This window comes from Falco peregrinus, chromosome 2, assembly GCF_023634155.1.
Source record: "Falco peregrinus isolate bFalPer1 chromosome 2, bFalPer1.pri, whole genome shotgun sequence".
Lineage (NCBI taxonomy): Eukaryota > Metazoa > Chordata > Aves > Falconiformes > Falconidae > Falco > Falco peregrinus.
In genome coordinates, this window is record NC_073722.1 from 18,286,741 (window position 1) to 18,312,344 (window position 25,604).

Below are 25,604 nucleotides of genomic sequence, written 5' to 3' on the forward strand. Positions count from 1 at the left end.
CGTATGGGACAGAGAACACTTGAGTACTGGTTTTCTCAGGCCACTGATATTGACCTGATATCACGATTAGTCTAATGCATAAGAGCTCCTTTCTGACAAGATCAAGAGATTATGTGAGATTACAAGGAACAGGACCAGTGTTATCAGCTTACCACCTTCACTTTGGGGAATGAGTCCTTGTGAAGGCTGCCTGCTTTATCTTCCTCTGTGGCCACCCAAGACTGACTGCTACAAGCCTCTAAACATACTTTTAAAAACTTAAAACACATAAGGGGGTTGCTAACCACTGGAGGGCAAAACATGATTTCTGGTGTTTGAAAGCACGGTGGAAGACAGCCTGTATCTTGTGTGTGGAAGTAAACTACTGTTTGGTCAGTATCTGTGCACTATTATTATTCCTTCTACCTAACAAATATATTGAATGTTTCTTGCCTAAGTCATGCAGTGATTATGTGGCCTTTGCTGCTGCTAAAGTTTATTAAAACTTCACTGAAAGCATGAAGCAAAAACACAAGGCGGGGGGAGAGAAAATTAAGGCATCATTATTGAGTGCTATGTTTCATGTGACTGCCATCAAGATATAATCTCCATTTCCCAAGTTACTGCGATTTGATTTGTGGCCCTCTAGCTCTGTCTGTTCCTCATACAGTGCTAGCCAAGTACACAACACAAAATGTGCCTCTAGGTCCCTCCTCTGTCTGCCACCATGATAAAATGGCTGTCTACACCTAACTTAGTTTCCTGCCAGCTCAGTCATGACACGTGAAATCCTTCTGACACTACTTTTTTCCCCCATGGCTGTTTACAACCAATAGATATGAGTCTGCTAAGGACGCCTGCACAGACCAGAGAGCAGAGGTAATGGCCAGAGGCAGCAATGCACCACCATTCAATCTCACCTCCACTGCTTCAAGGGTCCTGGGCACCTTTTTCCATCATTTTTGCTCATTCCCGCTCCCATCAATTTTCCATGAAAAGCAAACTATAATAAAACCCTTTCCAAAAGCTGTTTTATTTCTCCAAGAACCAGACCATCCAAAGTTCACTTCCTGGTACTATGTGTTAGACAACAGTTTTGTTTGCAATGCGTGTTATTTTCTGCTCATTTCCTCTTTGCCATTTAATACCTGCAACGTGCCAACGAATGACAAACATCAGAGGGAATGAGACAAAGCTCATCGCATGTCTAATTAGACAGACATATTCATAATTAAGCTCCTCACTAGTATCCACAACTCATGAAACAGGTATCATATATATGTAGAGCAACACGTATTCAAAATAAAAGACTGTTACAGTATTTTCACTATGTATGCAACAGAAAATGTAAACTCCTTATGATCAGTGTGTAACTCACTGTACCCCTCCCAAAGCAGCTTTTCTTTACCAAGAAACACAGCATTCAAGAGCAACATCTTAAGCATGAAAAGCTAACCACAAGATGAATTCTCCATTTAAGTAATAAGGCTCAAGTTACATAACATTTCCTGGAGATTAATGATCAGCTGAAGGAGTTGATAACCAGAATCAAAGACAAGCGAATTCCCTAGGAAATGTTGCACGAGGACAGCTCATTACCCACTGTGGAACTGAAAAATAAGGAGACCAAGTTCTAGGGCCTGTCCTTAGGCCTCAGACTCTAAAGTTATTACTACACTTTCACCATTTTCAGAAATGTGCATTTTATTAATAAAAATTAAAAAGCAAATTCAAACAGCTGAAAGACTCCCCTCCAAATGCAAGCCACTGCTGAAACGCAAGTTCTTCTGTCCGCTAACCAACATGGCAGGCAGCTCAGCAGGCACTGAATATTTTCTCATTCATTTTCATAGAACTTTGCTAAAATACAGAATAATTTCCATAGTCACGTGCTTTCTGCAAACAAAGAAAAAAATTTTTTCATCGCTAATGCCTTATTGATGTATTTTAATTATCCACTGCAGCGTCAGGCTGAGATGATAAAGCAGCAAACTGCAGTTTTACACATTCAACTCGTCCCTGAAAAGAGCCTCATTTTTCATATAGTCAGTGTATCCAATTGAGCACCGAAAACTCATCAGTCATGCCTCCACAAGTTTATCTCAAGTTTTATTTGCACATTCAGGTAAGCAATTTTAAGCAAGCAAAAGGCAATCTGACTCCCAATCTAAATGCACAGGCTGTGGAGTCAAAACCTTTCACAACTCAGTGTAAATGTCGTTAAGAAATGAGTAACAGCTGGTGAGAAAACATCAGCTTCTGGCATGCAGTAAAAATGGAAGCAAAATCAGAATTGCCTTATAAAACACAGCAGTTCCCTGCCGAATTTTATCTGGCAACACCTGCAGTCACCCCTCAGTCTGCAGACTCTGAGAAATGGCTGAAAACTAGTCTTATATCAGGTTACCTCACCAAAAATTATGTGACCTCCTGGACAACTGCTCACACTGCCTCCACGCAGGGCAGCTGGTCATGCAGAAGAATGCTCCCCTTGCTTTTAAGACTTTCTTCCCATCACTTCCATGTCATTTTAGGCATCCCACCGTGAACCTCATAACCACAACCAAGGACATCCCTTCTACTCCAGCTAGCTCCATTTTATAGTGCAAATGATGAATGGGGACAGTCGTCCATAATTTATTGGGACTCTCTTGATCCAAAACTGTTGGGAGCTGTCACCCCTGCTCACTGGCCTTCTGTGTTTTAACGAGATGGGACAGGAGAGACACTTCTGGAAAACTCATGCAGGAGTTAGTAAAAAAACCCTGTGGTTTATTGTTTGATGAAATAACTCTGTGGAATTCAATAGGGGATAATATATTCCTTACAGAAATGTTTGGAGGTCATTAAACATTTCAGTATTTCAGAGAAACCTCCAGTATAATAAAGTAGTGAAATTCCTTGCCTGCCCTTTTCATTTTAAGTGATACACAAAATTTCCATAAAGGTTATGAAGAATTTTAAGGTTGGAATAAACAGTTAATAAATTTCAATGTTAACCTCTTGTTCCTCTTTAAGCAGAAACTAGCCTTCAGTTTCACGATCTGATAAAATAGCACAGCAGCAGTATTTGCCTACACAAAGAGTGAACAATCTGTGATAAAAGCGCTAAGTGCAATGCAGCATTGTTTAAAAATCTCTTGCAGTTTTCCCAAAAATCTATCAAAAATCCAGCACCGAGAAAAAAATCCAATACATTAACCTCTTAACAGTGTCTGACTGTAAAACTGTTCCTTGAAAAAGAGGTAGAGATTAGCATCCCACAAGAGCATATAAACATACATAACCATGTGGTCTATTTTACAGTGGTATCAAATAGAGCAAGAGAGCATGGTAGGTATTCTTTACGCCTGGTGTTTACATTTTATCATTGACAAATAATAAGACTATCAGCAGGAGGTTATTTTACAGCAAGCAGCAATAGGACACAGTTAAGATACAAAGTATCATTACAAGATTTATATTTCAATAAAAGACTCAATAAGTGGACAGGTTCCTGCACCAAACATCTTACCATTCCAAAGCCACGTCCCTTTTACTTTAGGATGACATGAAAGACATCTTTGCACAATGCTAATTAGTCTCCATACTTGCTTAGCTAGGAATATCTACAGGAACTAAACCACCACCTGCCTCTAATAGCACAGTGCTAATATCTATAAAAGCATGCACATGAGAAGAGGCCCATTTTCATTTATGACCTAAGCTAGGACGAGAAGGATGTGTATTACCATAGATGATTGGATACATTTGGCACAGAAAGGGATCTGGCAGTACTCCCATCACACACATGTGATTTTTCCCTGCCCATTCAGCTTATGTGACACTGGAAAAGTCACTCACCCACCAATAAACTTAGCAGGCAAAACCAGAGCAGATGGAGAGGAGCTGCCTGGTGCCCACCTGATGCTAAGTGACTACATTAATCCCAGTATTATCGTGCAATTCCGGCAGATGTCATCTCTTAGGAAAACACTTAACATAATTGCCCATATGTAAACACTTGATACACATACTATTTCACTGTGTCACCAGCTCTGTAGAAGCCATGGACACTGTGCAAGGTCCAATGTATTTTACCATTACGCTCTGTAGTAATTATGCACTTCCAGTCTCACAGGAAGTTATAAAAAGTCTTTTTTTTTTTTTACCCTCCCACAGCTGAAGACACAGGGCCCTTACTCATTTTTTCAAGACAGGGTAGTTACTGTCTCTTTAATGTAATTTCTAATCTCTTACAAGTAAGTTTTCTTTTCACTTTACCCCATGCAAAGCTTACAGTTCCCTCCTGCAGGTGACTGAAATAAGCAACGCAGACCAAAGAAACTATCACCATACCGAAAAATTCTTCTAGTGAAGAGCTACCAAATTTCAAAGGCAGACTTGCAGATTCCTGCCAGCTGTGCTTATGTTCAATTTACTGTTAATTCAAAGGTAACACAAAAGCCATTTTGCTCATCCTTAAAACGGTTACAACTCTTCCAACAGGTGACTGGCACAGGGCTGTAGGCACCAGCAGCCATACCACAGCCTTCAGACACCATGCTGCAGAAGAGGGTATTATCCCAAAGCACCAGCCCACCACACTTGCATTCCCTAGCTCTGGCATGCTTTCACCAACCTGCTATGGACACACTGAAGGCGTATCAAGACATCTATGCAATTCAACCAAGCTCTAAACACATTCAAATCTGTGTTCTTAAGTGGGAAAAGGCAACAGGCAGGCAGAGCCAGGCTGCAATGAAGACTTGCCATTTCCATGGAGTCTTTATATAACACACTGCCCCATTCTCTGCAGCTGCAGAGAGCTCTCTCCCCTTTATCCCTTACAAAATAAACTCTGTGGGTTTAAAAGAACATTCTTATTTTAGGAACCTAACTTTGTAGTTTCACCAGGTTCTTTCAGGTGAACAGAAAAATCTCATTCCTCCATTCATTTTCACAGGGTTGGTTGGGTTGCTTGTGCATGCAAGTGCTGAACGCATGAAACTTTTCATTCCTTCTTCTGAAGGAACATTTTGCCTATTTTCCACTAAAAGGCAGGCCTTGGGCTGACAACAACAATAAAAAATGTGATTCCTGGAACTCACTATAAAATGCTGCAGAACTAAAATAAGTGGGATATTTATTTGTCCATCTTGCTGATGACAGAGCCTCGCATTTGCAATTCCTCCTGCAATGACAACCTCAACCTAGGTTAAAAAACCCCAGTGTCTCAACCACTATAATAGTAGTGATTAGTTTACCTAATATTTTTTTTTCTATGTATGCAAGCTGACAGTTTTGAAAGGTCTTACCTTAATTAGGTTAGTCCAAGCATGCCACTTCAGGTTCCTGACAGAGTCCGTGGCTTTCTCTTTGTCAGTCAAAAATATGTGTCACAATCAGTGCACAGAAATGTGCATCCTATGTGGATTTAATCCACAGATCAATCTAAATTATCACCAATTCCATCTGATTCTTTTTCAATAAGTTACAAGCCCCCTCCCCCCCCCAATAAGGTCTGTATATTTTCAGAATATTAACTACAATTAAATCTTCTTTCCAAACCCTATTAGAATATTATCTCTACCTGCTTTCACTCACACTCTGCAATGTTTTTAAGTTTAAAAAGGGTTTATTATATTATTTGTACACTAAAACTAACTGTGGATAACTGAAAATATCTGAAAACCAAAACCTAGGCTTTTCCTTCTGGGATACTGAATTTCTCCCTACAGAAGATTGCACAAGCCTTCATATATTTTGCAAGCTAGATAGTAAGACTTTCTGAAATGACAGTTCAGAAACTCTAACTGTTCATTCAGATACCTGCCATGCTAGGTTGGGCAGACAATCGTGTAAGGATAAATATTTGTCCAGATCTACACCCTTAGGCTTCCTGCCCTCCTCTCCCCCAGGCCCCCAGCCTCACTTTTATCCTTTCTAGACATTCCCAGTACCCTCCCACCCCCAAGATTTTTTTGGCACATGTTCTTCCACTCCACCTAACGAACACGAGGGTGAGGGAAATGTGAAAGGCCAGTGTTACCTGGAGTAACACTATGTCAAAACACAACTGCATCCTGAGCATGCTTTGGATCAGAGTGCAAGACACAAAATGGGACTTTGTCACCAGAGCTAAGTGACACAGGTATTCAAGTTTCTACCACTCAGGACAAACACAGGCGTACACAGAGCACAACTCTTCTCACACTTACCTGAAGCACACCTTTGTCCAGTGGTTATTCCTCCTTCACTACTGACCTAGTTCAGAAGGAGGCAATCACACCTGAGTAACAACTCACTGCTTTGAAAGGAGAAATGCCCAGGCCTGAATGCTGGTCACTACAGACTTCTCAAGCCCATCAAGGTCAGTGCAAAACCTGTACCACCAGCAGTCAGGTGACGGGTAGCCCACAGTACACTTCCAAGCTGCCCTAGATGACACAAATGCTGAGAACTCGGTCATTAAAAGATACTGTGCAACAGCTGCATTGCACTACTCGCCCAACTCAGGGCAAGGAGGCTGCCAACACACAGCTGAAGAAAGTTAGCTCTCTAAATAATTAACCCTGGCAAGGCACATAACTTACACCTGACTGTCCTGAATCACAACCAGCTGTTGTCTCCTGTACCCAAAGCTGCTTCTCCTGGTTGTCAGCAAACTGTCTCCCTGCCCCTTTGCTGGTATGCAGAAGAAGCTGTAGCATCTATTTTGACATTCTCCCCATTCCTACTTGTGTCTTCACACCACTTCAACCAAACTCATGCCCTTCCTATGCCTGTGCTTTTCAGAAAAGCATCTGCAGAAATCCTGGCACTGCTGCTCAGAAACTCATCTTCACCATTACAGAATCTGTTTTTTTTCATCACTCCAAACTGCTATTGCCCAGCATAATAATAAAAAAAGAAGAGTCATTTCAGATACTACTCTATTTTCATGCCAATGAAAACTTGCCCAGGTACCCGTTTCAGTGCCACCTTCTAAATTTAGTAGTCCCACTGCTGCAAGTGCCCCTGTTTTGGCAGGTAACATCAAGGTCTATTCTGAAACATTTATGCCAGTCAGAAGTCCAGAGTAATCATTATTGTGTACCAGTCTATTACCAACCTTAGTGGGTTTTATTGGTTTTGGTTTTTTTCGTTGTTGCTGGTCTGAGGGTGGTAGTGGTTTTTTTTTTATTTTTGGTGTGGGTTTTTTTTTAAACAAAGTAGAAAGCCAGGATCCACTTTCATAACAGGATTTAAGGTATTTCTCAATAACAATATTTTCACTGTTACTTTTACTGTTACTAAATAGCCTTAAACCAAAAAGATAGCAAAGGAAAAAAAGTCACCATCATGGACATAAAAAAAAAAAAAAAAGACACTGTCTGTTTTTGCAGATACAGAGTAAGGTATTTATATAACTTTGGAAAATTTGTGTAACAGGGTTTACATAAATTAAACTGTACCTAGAGTCATTAAAATGATAGAACATCTGTTATGCCTCAAAAAAAGGAAAAAAAAAAAAAAAAAAAGGGAAATTTAACTCCAAAACTGCTACAGCATTCATAAGCCCCCAGGTGAGACCTCCACTCAGAGACACACAGCTACCAGGTCATCGCAATAGCAAAGGCACAGGTTGCTTTTACATGTTTGACTTCAGGTTCATACCCCTGTCTACTTTGTATTGTGCGCAGACAATGCTTTTCAAAGGACTTAATGAGTGCTATGTCAGTCAGGCTACGTACAAAACCTAAAATATTTTCTACTTCTACCTGAAAACACTGAGGCACTTCTGATCTAGTAAGGCACTTGCCAAATGGAATGTAGTTTCTGCTTGTTAAGATAATGGTGATGTCACCATCCATTACACCAGTCCTACTTCCTCCCCACCCCCCCTAAGTGCTGTAAAAAAACTAGATACACTGATACGCAGTGCTACAAACAGTCATTAAGGAATATGAGGCTTGAGCAGAATTCTACAGCGAAGTAAAGCTGGGATACCTGAAAGAAAACAAACCTTGCAGTAACAGAAGAAACACTGCTAACTGAGCAATCTACTTTTGAAATCTACTCAACACTGTCAACTAGATTGTGCACATTTTTCACCCCCGACAAGAACAGGTGTGAGATACAGATACAGTCTGCATGTGTGTACCTATCCAAAACTCTCACTGCTTAGTCCTTCCCTTTGCTTTTACGCAAACCAGCCAGGCCAAGAACCAAAGCTTCCTTCTTATCTGCCTGGTTCCCAGAGCCTCTGTTTTAAAATGATTTCTAATCTTTTTACTAGGCTTTACACGTTAAATGGCTTGTCCCAGAAATTTTGGTTTTCTTAGAAAGAGCTCACAGAAAAACACTGGATTCATTTGGAAAGTAACATGAACTAGGAGCTTCAAAGCATCATACAGGATCACTTACACTTCAGATAGGAAGTCAAAAGACTCATCTCTAACACTCTTCCATTAAAATACTATCTTCAGCATTTTCCTTTCAGTCTGTAACATGTTAGAATTCAGGGGTCCTCAAACTATGGCCTGCGGGCCGGATACGGCCCCCCAGGGTCCTCAATCCTGCCCCCGGTATTTACAGAACCCCCCCGCCGGGGGTTGGGAGGGAAACCAAGCAGTCGCAGATGACTGCCTGCCACTTCATCCGCGTGCCGGCCCCCTGGTTAAAAAGTTTGAGGACCCCTGTGTTAGATCTTCTCTTAGAGAACCACAGCTTCTCACCTCCTTCCCAGCTCAGCTCCAGCACAGCCCAAAAAACAGCCAGATCCACAGCCAGCCTGAGCTCAGCAGCCCTTCCCAAAACCCTCCTTCACCCTCTCCGCCATGTCTCACCCCAAAGAGGGCAGGCAATAATGGCACTCCCTGCTCCGGTGACACTGCTACTGTCTGAGAGTTATGCACCAGTGGTGCCCATAAGAAAAATTAATGTGGGCTTCCCAAAATTTTGCACAGATAATTGTATCCCTTAGTAAATCTCTTCCTGAAATATTTTAGGTAGAACAAACCCTACCTTACTGCAACACCACCTTCTGAGTCAAGTGAGAAGGCCTTCTTCCAGTACTTAATTCTTGCAGATATCTCCTTCACTCCCCTCCCAATCATTGCATCACTCAAAGCCGATGATACCAGTTTTCCTCTCCAGAGGGACTCTCCAACACCTCTCTCCTGCTGAGCACACAGTGGTGGAATTGTCAGCTGTCTGTGTAAGCAGTTAATAGAGAAATCTGTCATTCAACCTTCTCACTGACCACACATGCATTAATGAACTCCACAACGTGCAGCAATTCTTTTCTGGATAGCATCTACTGTTCACAGCCACCCTACATAAAAAGCCTTTATGCTCCTCCTGAATGTTTGCAACACACTGGGGACCTGCTGGACACAGTTCACAGGATAACAGGGGGTGTGTGGGGGCTGCCTGTAGCTGGTTTCATTCTTCAGCAGCCATTTGTCCCATTGCTGGCATTACCACTGACTAGAGAGAAGCATACATATTATTCTAACATCTCAGGAATGCCTTGGCATTTTACAGTCTGGTATGTTTATTTCTTTTGTCAAACATTAATTTAAGAGTGTCTACACAATAAGACTTTGAGAGCGTTCTGTAAAAAAGCCCGTCGTCCTTGGTATCACAGGGCATCCACTGAGCATATCTTCACGAGTTCTACTGTGAGCTGCCTAAGGTTTTAAAAACAATAGTGGCTGAAGTCTTTCATGAGAAAGTACTAGAAGCCAAATGCTGAAGCTAATGCCATTTGCAGATGCACACTGTGTCTCACAAGCTGAGCCAAGCAGAATAATGCAAGCTAATAATTATCCTCTGAAGAAAACTGAGAGAATGTGAAGAATGGTGGTTGACAAATTATTAAAAGTCTTACCAGCTCTTTAGGTCTAGAAGTCCAGCTCTTCCTCCCCACATGCACCTGCTGCGAAACCCTGGTCCTGTCTCTAGCCATCCATTTAACATGCTCTTGTCTCGATCTCAGGTTACATTCTTTGAGCCTACACAACACAGTTAAATTTTCTCACACAAGCCCCTCTCAGCACTCCAGGGTCCTCCTGCACAGGCTCAACACGCTTACATTCACATCCCAGCTCCCACAGCACCATGTTCAAGCCCCTCATCTGAGAAAGACTGTAATGCTCTGCATGCATATATTTAACCTCCCTTGGAAATTCCCCCTGCTTGCACCCTCTTGACACTGCCAGCTCGAATCACACTCTGCCAGCTACAAACGTCAATTGGACTAGCTCATGTTGGAGCTACTAGCTCCACAAAGGACTTTCGCCTTAGGATCCCAGTACTAGGCAACATCCATCTCCTCTTGTCATTCTACCAGTACCCCCTTTCCAGCAAATATAGCAGGACAGGGGTGATGGAAATCCATCATCCCTGCCCTGCAGATGGTTTCAGTCCTGACACATGAATGCTGCTAGAGGAAGCCAAGTATGAACAGTACTTAACAGCTTTTCACCCTTGCCAGTCTCTACTTCCCCAGCTCTGCTCCTCTCCCAAAGCACAGTGCAATGAGACTAGGAGAGGGAGAGGAGCAGGAGCACACTGTGGACATTTAGAGTGGACAAAACAATACGAATTAAAACCAAACCAAAGAACGGACACTTTCTGGCAGACTATCCCAGTCAAGTACACAAACTTGTTCTTCTTTTCAATAGTAATACTTTCTTTTGTATAACAGGGTAACCTGAAAGCTTATGAAGGAATACTTGCTTAAGTACAGAGGTGAACTCAAGCCTTTCAAAGAGAAGAGGGTCTGGAAAGCATCCTGCATTTCTAGGGTCCTGTAGCATACTGGAGACATGTAACGGTTGATCACTGTACCAGATAACAAGTCATATGGCTGCCACTGCAGAGAACAACACACAATTGAATTATCTGCTTTTGAAAGCTGTAATTATTATATTTTTTTGTAAATACAATGAATATGCATCATTTGAGTAATGAAACCCTTTTAACTTCTGAAACCTGGTGTCTTAAGAGCAGCACCGGTACTGATGGTTTTATAACAGAGACCCCATGTTACACAGAAATACACAGAGGCAGAAACTGAGCAGGACTCCTGGCAATGGAAAGGACTTTGAGAGACACATCTGTAGTACAGACTCCATATGCAACACTCGTTTAGTCAGGACAAAATTGCTCCAACGATTTGAAGAACAACAGCTCACTTATACAGCTATTCTGAACATTACATCAACATTTTCAGCAGGACACAAATAACCATGGTAAGTCCCAATGCTGTCACCTTCCGGGATAACAAGAAAAGCAGCAACCATGTAACCTAGCAGACCTTCCTTCTGTTTAATTAAACATTTAATTAGAAATAGTACTATACTTGTGCATGAGTCATCGTATCAAAAAAGTGCAAAAATATAGCTGTGTTGTGAATGCAAGCCAAGAATGGCTATCTTTGTTTTACTTCATGTTCTCTTCATGTCAGCTTAATAGCTTAATTAGCTTTACTCGCAATATTAAATGCTCTCAGATTTACAACAGAGACCCCATGTTACCCAGAAATACACAGAGGCAGAAACTGAGCAGGACTCCTGGCAATAGAAAGGACTTTGAGAGACACATCTGTAGTAATCAGGCTGTAATCAGCCTTTCATGCATTCAGAGCACTAGATGTGTTTTCTTCACTCAGTTAACTGGATACTTCTTTCCAGTGTGGCAAAGGGACACCAAAATGATCACTGAGTTTACTAGACTAGCTATTACACTGAAGAGGTTAACACAAATGCCATCATGCTCGCCTGGTTTTAAAATTGGATGGAATGTGTTTCTTGCAGTCACAAACACATCCACAGGCCTTGTCAGAAACATCACCTAAAACAAAGGGTCATAATGCATTGGTCCTAAAATCCTGATTTCACACTGGAGTAAAGGCTGGGTTTTCATACTCCAAAGTCACAAGTTCCTTGGAAAATGCAAAGCTCCTGCTTGCAGAGAAGGGAGAAGGATTAGACCTTCTCTTTCTAGCGAAGACTGATCCAGAGCCAAGAGCCAGCGATAGCACTGATGTTTGCTAGACTTAGTCTTTTTATTGAAACAAGTGTTTTATTAGAACTTGGAGACTATTTTAAGGCAAAAAGCTCACTATTTCCTCTCTAGCATGTCCTCGACAGAAGATATGTGAATCCTTGGCTGCAGCTGGCTGAGAACAGCTCGATTACTCAAAATGCAAGGTTTTATCTTCACCTTGGTATGAGCCACACTGTGGAAACTTATTTTATGTGTTTCTTCTTATTGTCACATTATAAAATACTGAAAATTTATTTTTCTCTGTACCCTCCAACTCAGCTCTGGTTAACCTATTAAAAAATGAGGCAATTGGCCAGAAAATTGAAAGCCAAAACCTCCAGTATATCAGAAAGGCTGACACAGATGCTCTGTACGTTTTATTTTTCAGCTGTGACCCGTACTTCTTTTTCCCAGATAGTGCTGGTTATATAAATGACATTATATAAATACAGAAAGAAAATGAAGAAACACACCTGGAATAACAATCAAACCCAGGAAGCAAAAGGAAAAAGATCTTCCATTGATCTGAAGTTAGTTAAATGAAACATATATGTTTTACAGCCTAGACTGTGAATGAAATCTAACACTAGACTTCTTCTAGACTAATCTGTGAATTCTCAAACCAAACAACATAGCTTCAGGAGTCTACTGTGACATGTGTCTCGCTAAGCCTCACTCTTACAGTGTACAGAAAAGCTACACTATGTAGCTTTTTACTCCTGGCAAGACACTTGGGCACAGAAGAGTTTTGATATTGTATGGAATTTAGCACACCTTCATTTAAAGGAAATGAAGGTTTGATGCTTATGTGACTGATCTGGCGTTCTTGAAAGGCACAAAGAAGGTTACGGCACAGAGAACTTCACACTGCTACATCTCTTATTCTTTCTAGACACCACTGTACATCTAATCCAAGCTCTACCCATAGCCAATCTCTCTGCTCTTAAACATTTATTTAAGGAATTGTGAAAACAGATTGATCTCATTTCGCCTTTTCTCTTTATTCTTTTCAGAGAAGTGCTAACAGGAGTTGTAACATACCAATCACGCTACCATTTCTCATGAGGTGTTTTCTCAAAACAATCTTTCTCCTGTTGAAATGGATTGTTTCTGTAACATGCAAAAGTTCTATAGCACATCTGTCTCACTTATGGGAAACTAGATCATTATGTTGGATTTAAGAGTATGCAGATAAAGAGGTAGTACTGCATTCAACAAAAGACAGCAAGAAAAGCTGTGAAGCTTGCTCCCAGATACTACATGGTTAGTGATTCCATACTAGAATTGAAAGGTTGTATAATAATGTGTACTAAGCACAACTTTATTTGCACAAAAAACATCAGGAGAAGCACAATATATAAATAATTTTCTAAATACACTTTCAGCTTGCAAAACCTAAACAGAGTTTCAGTAATTGCTGGTACACAATGTGGTGGGTACCGCTTTTAAGCCTAGGGAGGAAATCTGGTACCTTAACACTAGGCAGTACGTGGCACACTTTAAAAGGAATGACAGACCAAAGTTTTTAACAATATCCTGTCTCCCTCAATTATTAAACCTCTTGTCCAGAAGCGGAGCATTATTTGTTGCTCTTCAAGTGAGGAAAAGGCAAAGAAGCAAGAGGAAAAAAACTGCAAGTGTGTTTCATTCTCACTGGGGAAATAATTATCTTAGATTCGGACAAGCTGTTCATGTATTTATTTATTTATTGCATCCTGCTAGAGTATTTGTGCTTTTTAAAATGTATTCTTAGGATACCAAAGCTCTGATTAAACAGGCAAAGGGGTTGGTCCCCACCAAAGACCAGTTGGGCAGCCTCAGGTGTACCCTCTATGCTCCTCACAGCATAAGGACAGAAACACACCAATTGCTCTAGTAGATGTAGGACCATGGCATGTAGGCTTTTCATCGCTCCCCATCCTTCACATGTCTAGCACTATTTCGAGGCTGAAACAGTCATCCCTTCAAAGTCAAGGAGACCTGCCATTTTGCCTTTGCTTATGGAATAAAGGAAAACTTAATTTTGAAGCAACAGACGTTATGTAAAGACAGAGGGAAAAGGGGCAGGCAAGCAGTCCTATAACAGAGCTGAAACCTATGGATTAGGTGAGGAAAGTCTACGGTGCTGAGCCATCACAAGAAGATTCTTGTGAGATCCCAAATGTAATCTGACAAATGCACATACAGAGGCTTACTAAAGCATCAGCTCATTACCGAGATTACAGCCTTGTGTCTGTTTTCCATCACCTGCATGCCCACACCATTACACTAATGCTTGGTTCACATCAACAGGCTTCTAAAACACATGCCTGTGTCTATGAAAGTCCTCAGTACTCTTGAATTGCTTGTGGTCATTATTGAAGAGTTAAAAGCATTTGCTTTTTTCTCGGAGATGCTGCAATTACTCAGAGCAGGAGCTCTTCATGGGTAGATACATAGGCTTTTAATGGGTTTTATTCTGCAGCCCAAGCAGTAACAGAGAAAGCTCTTGTTAGCCCAACTTTTGTGCTGCAAGTCTGCTGAAAAGGATGTCCCTCCCGCATTAGAAGTTAATTTAGCTGCTTCTGTTACCGTTCAACCCTTGGTCTCTGTTCTGAAGCTGCCAACACAAATACCACCTGTGATGACCATTCTCAAGAATTTGTTCTGTATGAAGGGATTTGAAACGTCTGGCTCAGCTTGTCAGGGAACATGTGCCAAGCCAAAGGCTCTAATAACCAAGACATTGAAGAAGGGGGGGAGGGGTTTGTCCACAGTGTCTATGTTACGTAGCATGTCTTCACCATTTTGCTGCATTTGAACTTGCATAGGATTCAGGTCATTTTTCATGTGATGAGCCTAAGCTCACACGGAAAAGCACTCACACAAGCCAGCTGAATGAAGCTGAAATCAGTGGATTTGTACAAATGCTGCTCGAATTATTGGTAGAATTGGTTCTCAGTTACTACAGCAGTAACATTAAATACGTCCCTTAGCAATACGCAACAAAATAAGCAAGCACACTTAGGATTTTTTTTGAACAGGGACGTTAATTATGGCCTCCACAAGATAACATAGCACCAATTGAACTTTTCCACATCTCAAGCATTCTCTTTAACAGCATACACTAAGCTAAAAGCTACCTGCAGCAGCTCTGGGCTGAGAGTTGATCAGATGTCATGGAATTTAATCAGTCAGGCTCCAAAACAACATCTGTATCTGTTAATTATCTCAAGCGTTTGCCCTTAGACAAGACAAACTTATCACATAGCCTCTGCTACTGGAATTAATGGAGTACAAAAAAAAATATTTACTTTTATAATGGTTAAGGCTCCACATGGGCTTCAAAAAGAACACATTAAATTTACTTAAAGATGAATTTGATGATTGATTTCCATAGTTTCACCCATACCCTCACATGTGCTGTGTAGCAGTATTTATATTAGTTGCTTTACTGGTACAACAGCTATTAAGCAAGGAAAGCTAGAAAGAAACATCTAGAGCAGACCACTGCTGCACATGACAAAAGGCACTGGACTGGCACTGCACTGGAGTTGATAACACAAAACCACGAGCATGATTAGCAATTTACGTCAGCGGTCTTTCCAACAAGAAGGTGGTAGTATGAAGACAATCAGTGACAACCATCACAACATAACAAAGTATTCTTTTTTAACCAGCAGCAGCCTGACACCATCCTTACTCCTCTCCACACAGGTTCATTAACGTGTTAAATATACATTCATTAGCAACCATCAGAAACGCATTTTTCATCTGGTAGACAACAGAGAAAAGCAGAAAGAGTATCTCCCCTCTCCTGCTCCAAACCCTGCCAACGGGCACAAGCCAGAAACAGAGAGGAAGAAAGATGGTGCAAGCATAAAAAGAAATGCAAGACTCAATACAGTTAGACTGGGTAGCCCCACCACCACAGGAAAGCAGTTTTGTACCACATAGCAGCTTCTTACATCTGGAAGTATTGCTGATCCATGAAATGTGGTGAAGCATAGCAAGCATTTAACTTTACTTCAGAGTTACCAAGCTATTACAAAGAAGCTAGCTCCCTGGTCCCACAAAGCGAAAGGTAGGGGCAGTTCTTTGATCATTTGGACTAAGCAGACGCATTGGCCACTAACAACTGAAATTAAGCTGTTGGCTAGTTTACATCTTATTAAAGTGCCTGTGTTTTCCAGTCTTCCAGGGGAAGGTGGGGTCAGAGCTGGATCCGAAGAGAGAGAACAGCAGCATGCAAGAAGGAGGACTGCACGTGAGAGCCGTTTTGAAAATTCACTTGCATTCAGGGAGAACAAAAGGCTACAAGCCCTCAGGAATGAAGTCTGTGCAGATTTAAAGGAATTGGTACAATAGCAGGATGGTAGTTTGCAGATGCTACAAGTACAGTCACAATGACATGATTGCTATGTGCAAAGCTAAGGGAGACACTTAGCTTTACATTTGAATTTACCTTGCATTTCACTGAAACCTAAAAAACAGCTTTATGAGGGAAATGAATTTCCAACAGCATAAGCTGGGGCAAAGCACTGACCAAGAATTGCTTGATTTTGGCACAGAATCCATAACCTTTCACAGTGTTTAGCTACACTCCTGTAACTACGAGGCAGTTAATGCTGGAGGAGAAAACTTTTTTCTTCCTATGAAAGTTTTTGAGACTCCTACTGGGTCAAGCCCAAGGCCTCCAAAGTTTTTCAAAGAAACAAAATAAAGAACACTCACTGAAAATTCAAGCTAACGGTTTTGGTCTAAAAGAAGCAGAAAAGGGGATTAAAGTTGGAATTTGATCACCTCCAAGTCGAGCACCTCAGTGACTGATCTTGTGCTATTTGTCTCTGGTTGAGGACAGAAATTCAGTCCTGCAAATTTGAGAAACATTTCCCAAGAAACAGAATAATGGCATTAGGAACACCCTGGTTTCAAATAAACTTAGCCTTATCACACTAATCTCTTAGTACAAAATTCCCATGGGTATCTACTGACCAAAGTTTATTACATCTTTAATAGCACTTACATAAGTCATTGCAGTCAAAAAAAAAAAAAAAGTGTCTCTATGAGTAAGTTGCTGAAACCTGCAGCAATAAATGATTTTAAAACTTACAAAGGCACACAGGTATTAGAAATAGCAGAACTTGCTACTGCATATAAAAAGCTAAGACCTATCCTTCAATAACCATCCCTGTATTCCAGAAATCTCACTGAGTTGCAAAAAGCCTGCTTATATTCATATACTAGAGGGGCCATTCCCTGAAAACCCATTAAAAAAGGCCCCAAGCAGTTTGGGGGCTTACCCTTCACTCTCTGCACTGAACAGCCACCACTGGAGCAGTTTACCATGTGACACAGACCAAGCTTCAGATTGCTTTGCCTGTTGCCGTTGCCAGGTCATACCTGTTTCTGCCTCACACAGAAAAACAGCCCGAGATGCAGCCACTCACATTGGACAGGATACAACGCTTCTTGCCTCATCTGAAACTCAATCAGTGACAGAGTTAAGAAGTAAATTTTCAGTTTAAAACTTGAAAGACCCTCATGTTCTGTGGATGGAGATCAAGAATGATCAGAATGGAAAAAAATGCATTTGTCATAAACAGGAGAGTATGTTACACAGAGGCTTCTCTTCCTTCAGCTAAGTGTTTCAAGCAACAGGAAGTATCCTTACACCAGGAACACATGGCTAACCCAAAATCTATTGCTAGTTTGTACGATGCGTGCAAAACTCCAACAAACAGCACCTTTAGTGAGCTTATGCGAAGTCAAAAGCCGTGAAAGGAAAGAAAATAAAGGAGAGATCACACTGCAGACTGCTGAATAACAAGGCCACAACTGCATTGAGCTCAGTGTGAGCCAACTGCTCTGCTGTAATACCCAGCAACAAGCACTCCACAAGCAGAAATTATTAGAAGGGCTATACAGTCAGTCACAAGGAGGCTCCATGCAGACATCTGAAAAACAGGGCCACTATTTCTTGTCTACTTTGTATTTTTTTTACACAAATTTCACCAAGACCAGCTGAAAACTTACCAGGACTGCTCCAGAGCATGTACTGTCTCAAGTCATTGGCAGCTGAGTGCCAATACCATGCATTTGACTTTTTTTAAAAAATCTTCATTTACGGTGTGTTGGACATCCTTCCATTCCACTGCACCCACATCAACTGTTTAAAGTGGGCTTTCTTTGTGGAAGCTTTTTGTTTGGTTTTTAAGCTCCATGTTCACTACCTTGAAATAAAAAAATATATCCAATGGCTAGTAATAGAAAGCTTTTCTGGCAAATCCTTTCATTACTGGCAAAAGTCACTACTGATCTCAAGAAAATCCTATACAATTATACAATTTCATCCAGTATATTGAGTTTCCGGTGAAATTCCTGAGAAACACGCTTTTGCTATCAACCCCCCACATTTCTTGTGACACCTGCATAATTGTATTTGATTGATTTCTCTCTTACAGTTTGCAATAGGTTTTAGGTTACTCAGCATTTCAAAGCACTGCTCCTACACAGGTGAGGGCTCACCCTGAGCACACGTTCATCCCAAGACCATTTCTGTTTCCTAGACTAACAGCAAGTGTTTTGCCCAAACGTGGGGGAAAAAAAAAAACAAGCCACAAAAAATCATCCGTGATCTGGACACTCCTTGCTATCTTCACATCAAGTCCCTGAATTTGCTCCATGAAAAGTGGAGTTTTGAGCAAGGCTCATGAAGCCAAGTCTGCAGAGACTTGGTGCTTCCTATCTTCCCCTACCCAAGACTGAGGGAGCTGCTCTTACAAGTCAAAGCAGTATCTACTGAGAAGCTGTTTTGCTTGCTACAGCGCTCTTCAGTATTTACAGGAAATCTAGTTCTTGTGCCTTTCCAAAGACAAGGACCAAAGCGAATAATACTCCGATCTCCCTTCCTGAAAATCCTCTGGGCAACAAGGAGAGATGGGCATTTCTTGTGATGCAGTTCTAAAGTGCATGTACAATTACGTATTTTCTCCCCACCCAGAAATGTTATCCATTCCTTTTTAACTTGTAAAAAAGCACCATGCTAAATCTTTAATCATATTCAATACTAATACTAAAATATTTCCCCTACTAACAGGCTGTTTCAAATTAAGTAATTATCATATTAATTTCTATTTAACATATTCATTAGAACCTTTATTGTAATTTTAAAATGCAACTGAGTTTTGTCATCTTCCCTATTAATGCCATTAAATGGATTTTTCTGTCAAAGAAATTTTTACACAAATTGAATGAGAAGCATGTATTTTGCCAGAAAGGAATACTTCAAGATATATTCTATTTGTACATCAGAGACAGTCTTTTCCCTTACAGACAAACGGTGACCTGTACTTAAGATTCCATCTGCCACTTGCTCAGTTTCAGTCAAAGACTGATTCAAATTCCACATTTAAGATTCACACCTTAGCATTCAAATCTACTGTCCCTTCCCAGGGTTTGTCTTAAGCTCCTGTGAGCCACTGAATTCTGCTTAGCATCACTTATACCAAACAGTGAAGAGCTTAACAAGCTCCAGAGGACAAAAACTGCACACCAAAATGTTCAGGATGGGATATAAAAAGAAATAGCAGATCACTGTCTGCTTTCAGGCATACACCACCAAGTATTTCTTGAAGGCTAGTTCATAGTTCTTTAAGACCTCTCTACTGTGCACACCTCAAACTGAAGTCCGTAAACCAAGTTGAGCAGCAATGACACTAAATAGGTGCCTAAGCCTAAAACACTGTTTTGACTGGATGAACTTGCCCATTCATGTTCATTTACAACCTCATATCAATGATGCTCCATCAGTACAGGCTACCTAGCTTTGCTCTGATAAACTCACTCACCAGTAAGACCAGGAGAGCGCAACAGCAAAGATAAAACAAGGAGATGATGCTTGGAAGCTCCCTCTTGCTGCTCACAAAACCACAGAAAAGGCACGCTGTCTCACTGAGAAGGCACTGACTTCCTTCTCCCACCTTCAATTAGGAGCATGCCAACCCAGACACTGCAGCTGGTGAAGTTAACCATAGGCAGAGAAGAAAGCAAGAAATACATTTTCATGGGTTGCATGTAAACAACAGCTATACTGTGAAACATGGAATGCTAAACGCTGATTTCTTTCAGCTGCCCACATTTCAAACTCAAAGCTGACCTTCAGATCTGGCATAATACTAGCTTTCTAATGCATAATGGGCTGTCAGGAGTAAGGTGACCTACGAAGACTGCAAAAAGAATTAACAAGGCAAAATCCAGTGTCACTTCCAAGAAGTAAAAATTACACAGAATTATCAGAAATCAGATTTTATTTCTTCACATGCCTTGTTCACTTATTTGTTAGGGGTTTTTGCCTTCTGGAATTAACTAGATTATTGCAATCTATACTCACATCTTCAATAAACAGATATGCCATCTTTGCCAGATCCCCAGAGACATTTCAAGGACATGCAAGCAAAAAATAGCTGCTATTCTTACTGATAAAACATTACAAGGGAAAGATTCTTGTGCCTGATGATGATAAACAATCAATGAAAATTCACTGACCTTGACTGTAAAGCTAACAGCTGTGTACCGCTTTTTCTTCTGTTGTTCCTCACTAGCTCTGTGTGCCTGTAGGCATCTGACACAGGTTGGCAGAGACATTTGCCCACACTCACACTGAGAGTTAATGACTTTTAAATGTAATAATTTGACACCAATGAGATGTACACATATTGATTAAAGCATATGTGGTAACTATCTATATTACTAGCAGGAAATGAGCATGCTTCAGCAATTCAAAAGCATTTACTGATGGTTCGGATGCAAGATGGTATTTTTCTTTACTCCCATTATACACAGGCATTTGTAGAATAAAGTCTGACAGATACTAATATTTTTCTGAAATTCAGTTCTTTTCACATCTCCATCACTTTCAAAAACAGAAACATCGCGGCATAATTTCTGGTACAGACTGGACAGAACCCAAGCCCAAATAAGACTTAAGCAGACTAGTGCTCAGGATGGCTGCTGAATTCACACCAGAAAGTGGATTCTGCTTTTCTTTAATTTGCATTAAAGCTATAAACATAAACGCATTTGCTTGCCTTGTCCTCTCCTGCAATAGTTCTTCTACTGTCTATAAACATATATACACAAGGTGTGCAATTAGAACATTCCTCAGGATCACTGCTCTTCTGTCTCCTTCCAAACACAACTAACCAACAAGCAAAATGAAAACTATAATCTAACTTGGAAAAAAAAACCTCATTAACTCTCTTCCATTATATTATTGTCTAAAAAAGTTACTGTACAATTGTACATTGTAGAGACTGTACAATCCAGTAGTGAATAAACATGTACTACTCCTATATACAGATCCAATACCTAGATGGCTAATGTAACAAAATACTACTTGCCATTTCCTGATGATATCCCTAAGCACTGAAAATTCATGGTATCAGTGAAGTTCTTTGCTTTAGCTCTCCAGAGTAAGAACAACAGGGTTCCCAGAAGGTCACAGCAATTTTCTTGTCAAAGTTAATGCAGAAAACTCTTCAGTATGGTTACATGGGGAAAAAAAAACATTTCAGTACATGGCACTGAACCTGAGCCATATTTCAGGAACTGAAATTTGTGCAGTTTGCTTCAGAAACATTCCAAAGGTACACCAAGGTGAGATATTGACTGATCCTAATTCAGACAGGCCCATTCATTTTCCAAACCTACTGGCACATTTTAAGTTACACTTCTGTTGGCTTCCCACCCCCACCCCACCCCCCAACTTCGTATCTCTAGGTGTTCTTAGGAACTTACTTGAGACAAGTGGAAAACTCAAACATTTAGTTATTTAATCAACTGCTACCTAACTTATCAAAGGTGTCAGAAGATCAGAGTCACCACCTCCATTTCACAAAAGTAAATAGGATTTCTGAAGTCACCCCACAGGTCAGTGGCAGACAGACAAGATGATAATTTGGGCTCCACTGTGCTGTACAAAGCTCCACGTGATACACAACCGTGTCACTTCTCAAAAAACAATTATGTCCTTGCATGCAAACATACTGGCAGATGTCAAGTGCTAGTTGTATTCTGGAAACCCAGGCTCCAGCCCATAAACATTTTTATTTTGATGGCTACTTTTTACACTCTTGATTAACAAAATATATACAGTGAAAGATACATTTGATTTCCCAGCAATATTAGCTATTTCCTATTCAAAGCAGTCATACTAACATATACTTCATAAATATGCAGTGTGCTATTAATTAACCTATACTATTTGGGATAGTTTTAAGGGCAAAGAGCTACCAAGGCTGTGAAATTGATACTTAGAAATTAAGTCATACCAAAACCTTCTTTACAATCACCTCAAGATTGAATGGTTTTCTTAACATGTGCACCATAATGCAAGCTGTAAAGCTTGGCAAAGTGTCATGACCTGTTCCATACAGGAAGCGAGATTAGATAGGCTTTACATTTCTGAGAAGCGCCTGCGAAATTCCACATAAAGGTACACCCATCAAAAATGTAGTAAGCGTAAAAGGCATGAGTGCAGATGTATTTAATACCTGCACAGAAGTTACTCAGATGCCAGAGCTTTTTCTGAAATCACAAGCACCTAGGAAATGATTAATATATAGGATTATTATATTCCTGTAGGTGCTAGCACAAGATCTCTCAGCTAACTATCACAGAAGCTCAAGCCTGCCCTGACCTGAGAGGCAGCATTATTTCCCTGCTCTTAAGGCACTCTAGAGATAGGCGGCCCTACAGCATGCTGGTGAAAAAACTAAATAAATAGGAAAATAGAGGAGCATTAAGGAGCCCTAAATCGCCACAACAGAATGAGGCAACAGACAGTGGTCTGTTCCACACTACAGATGGCAATGTATTCAGGCTACAGTCTTACGGGTTTTCCTATTTGGGAAGACACAAAGCAGGGGTACTCCACATTTTAAACAGCAGAACAATAGGCAGTACCTTTTCAAATACAGCTTGTTCATCTGCCTCAATCAAGTCCATCTGACTGACTTTTGCTACTTGAACTTCGTGTACACTTTGCTCCATTTAAAATGCTACGGTGAGAAAACCTGACCTGGAAAAGGAAGTTTAGAAACAAGCCTGACGGGTAAACAACACTAACTGCCAAGATCTAACACAATTTTGTGTTCACTATAATCAAAATCCCAAGTTGTACTGAGTCAGTGACAGAGACAGACAGGTCTGGTTCTTTAAACACCAAACAATTCTGCTTGCATTAACTTATTTTCCTCCCTCACCTCCCATCCTGTCTCCTCCTTTCACTTACCAAGGGCTTGGTTTCATCTTCATCTTTGAAATAGTAAAGCTGGTCACCCTTGAGAACAAACCAGCGTGTGTGCCAGGTCTTGACGAAGCCTCCTTGCTTCCTCAGCCACCCACACTTGACAGCACTGTGCTGCCCTTGGCTTGGTGGGGGAGTCTCTACAGAGCCATTGTGTTCTTCCATAGTGGGACTGGGCAACTCTCCTGTTGAGAAAACAAGAGGAAAAAGTAAAATAATTAGTTTATTATCCAGGCGGTAACTTGGTCCTTTCAACACAGCTGGAAAAGAAACATGCCCTGACTCCAAGGGTGTGCTAGAAAACCATTTAGCATCTACCTGCTTATTCGTATACTGGCACCCCATCTGCTGAGAGATTACTTGCCTATGAAACAATAATAATAACACACTGAGCTGCTAAAAAGCAGGCCAAAGGCAGAAGATTTGCACAAGTACAGTGTAAGAAATTTTAACTGCCACCGAGGAAGACATCAGCTGCTTCCTGAGGTCAGTTCTGCTGGATTACAGGCAGTAACAAGGAATGAACTTGCAGTATGTTTTCAGACTAAGGAAAGCAGTAACCTTCTCACTACTAGACCTCTTGATCTAATATTCACTGACAAGCCTGGGGCTTTCAGGGAGTATTAAAGAAGCCTCTGCTTCCACGGAGCTTGATCCACCAGACACGCAGGCTTATTTTGTTTTGTTTTACTGAAGTCCATTTAATGGAATGGTGACAGTAAATACAAGAATAGCTGCATATCCCCTCATACAAGAAACCCCCTGACTGAAGTGGGTATGTGTCCGGCCATGCTTATTATAGACATTTTGCAAATCACACAGAATTTTGGTGCACCAGCTCAAGGCATAAGAAGTGTGTCAAAACCAGAGCTGAAGTGTGGAATTAGAGAAAATTCCATGTGGCTTTTCAGCCTTGTTAAAAATATACTTTTTAACCATCTCTAGGCAGTCATGAATCTTTCTGATGGACTTCGTACATACAATCATGCAGTCATATACTTAACCTTCATGGTCAGAAGGCTCTTCCTGATCCCCCATTAAGTCTAGAGCTCAACAAACTCAGGATTTTGAGTTGCAAGCTCTATCTTCAGTTGAAATACAAATCAAACCCACACCTACATGTGCCAAATAGCATATACCTAAACAGAATAAAATGTGACTACAACCACAAACACAGCAGCGTGCAAAATTAACGGTGAAATTTTACTGTAAGTGCTTGAAGAACAGCATGTTTCTTTTCTTTCTAGGCTACCGCTGGCATGCTTTCTTGCCTAGTCAGGAACTTAGACAGCTGTTAGGGTTTGGGAAAACTAGCTTCAGAGGTAAGCTATTTATTGTTTCTAAACATCAGGGTGGGAAAAGAATAAAATATTCTAGACGTTGCAGGCAGGAGATGTCTCTGACTAAGAGCAAAGTTTCCTGTTCTGACTTTGGCAAAGGAGATTGGTGAGTCCAAGCCTGGCACTCAAGCTCCAGTCCCCTCTACAGAACTACATTACTGAACGCAGGAACAGGCATCAGCATTACAAAGATGAGTACTTGGCTTCTAAAGCAGATTAAGAACAGAGATCCACATTCATTTGACAGATGAGACCATCCCTCTGACAATACAGGTGCTTTGGCTGGATAGTGCTACATCATTGTAAAATAAATTGCAATATAATCAATCAAGAAGAAACAAATAGATCAATAGATTGCAGTCAAGAGTGTTTTACAGCACATTTTTCCTTTGTCTCCCTTCTTCCTACTGTTCATACTTAACCTTCTTTGGAACAGCTTCTCCAGCTGCCATCTCTGCTGTGTGTTTACACCTTCCGCTTTTAATACCCGCACACTGCCTGTTGTCACGTCCCAGCTTTGGGCTGGATCCTGGAATCTGATCTCCATGATTGAAATTCTTAACTGCCCTGTGCCACTGAGGTTACAAGCACAGAGGTTTCATTGCAAGGTACAAATGAGAGGATCAAAACTTAAGTCACTTGGCATTCTTCTCAGAAAAAGGAAAAGACAAATCTTCCTCCTGCCTCTTCACCTACAGCCACCTGGAACACTTGTACTGTTACATTTACTTGAGCAAAGTGTGCCTGCAAAACATACAAACGTGTCTGGCTCTCAACAGAGCAGACAAAGAATTTTTTTGTGCCCAGGGTTACAATTACATCCTAACAGAAACAAACCAGCTGATAAACCCCCAGACCACACTGACACAGGGTTTGCGTGAGGGTTATATACAAAGTACACACTCTGAAAACTGCAGCTCTGGGCTGCAGAGTGTATTAGATGCTGCAGTGAGTTCTGAGCAGAACTTTGCTTCCTTCTG

General features: G+C 40.9%; 1 protein-coding gene across 4 annotated transcripts in view; it reads right to left on the reverse strand.

The window, feature by feature from the left end:
• Positions 1 to 25,604, reverse strand: part of ARHGAP24 (Rho GTPase activating protein 24) — a 225,652-nt gene that overhangs the window by 161,276 nt on the left and 38,772 nt on the right. For all 4 annotated transcript variants that reach the window (XM_055794532.1, XM_055794533.1, XM_005230098.4 and 1 more), the window contains one exon: positions 23,270 to 23,469. In XM_055794532.1, the coding sequence (XP_055650507.1) occupies positions 23,270 to 23,449 (180 nt within the window). In that variant the 5' untranslated portion in view covers positions 23,450 to 23,469. Of the gene's footprint in view, positions 1 to 23,269; positions 23,470 to 25,604 lie in introns of those variants that run through there.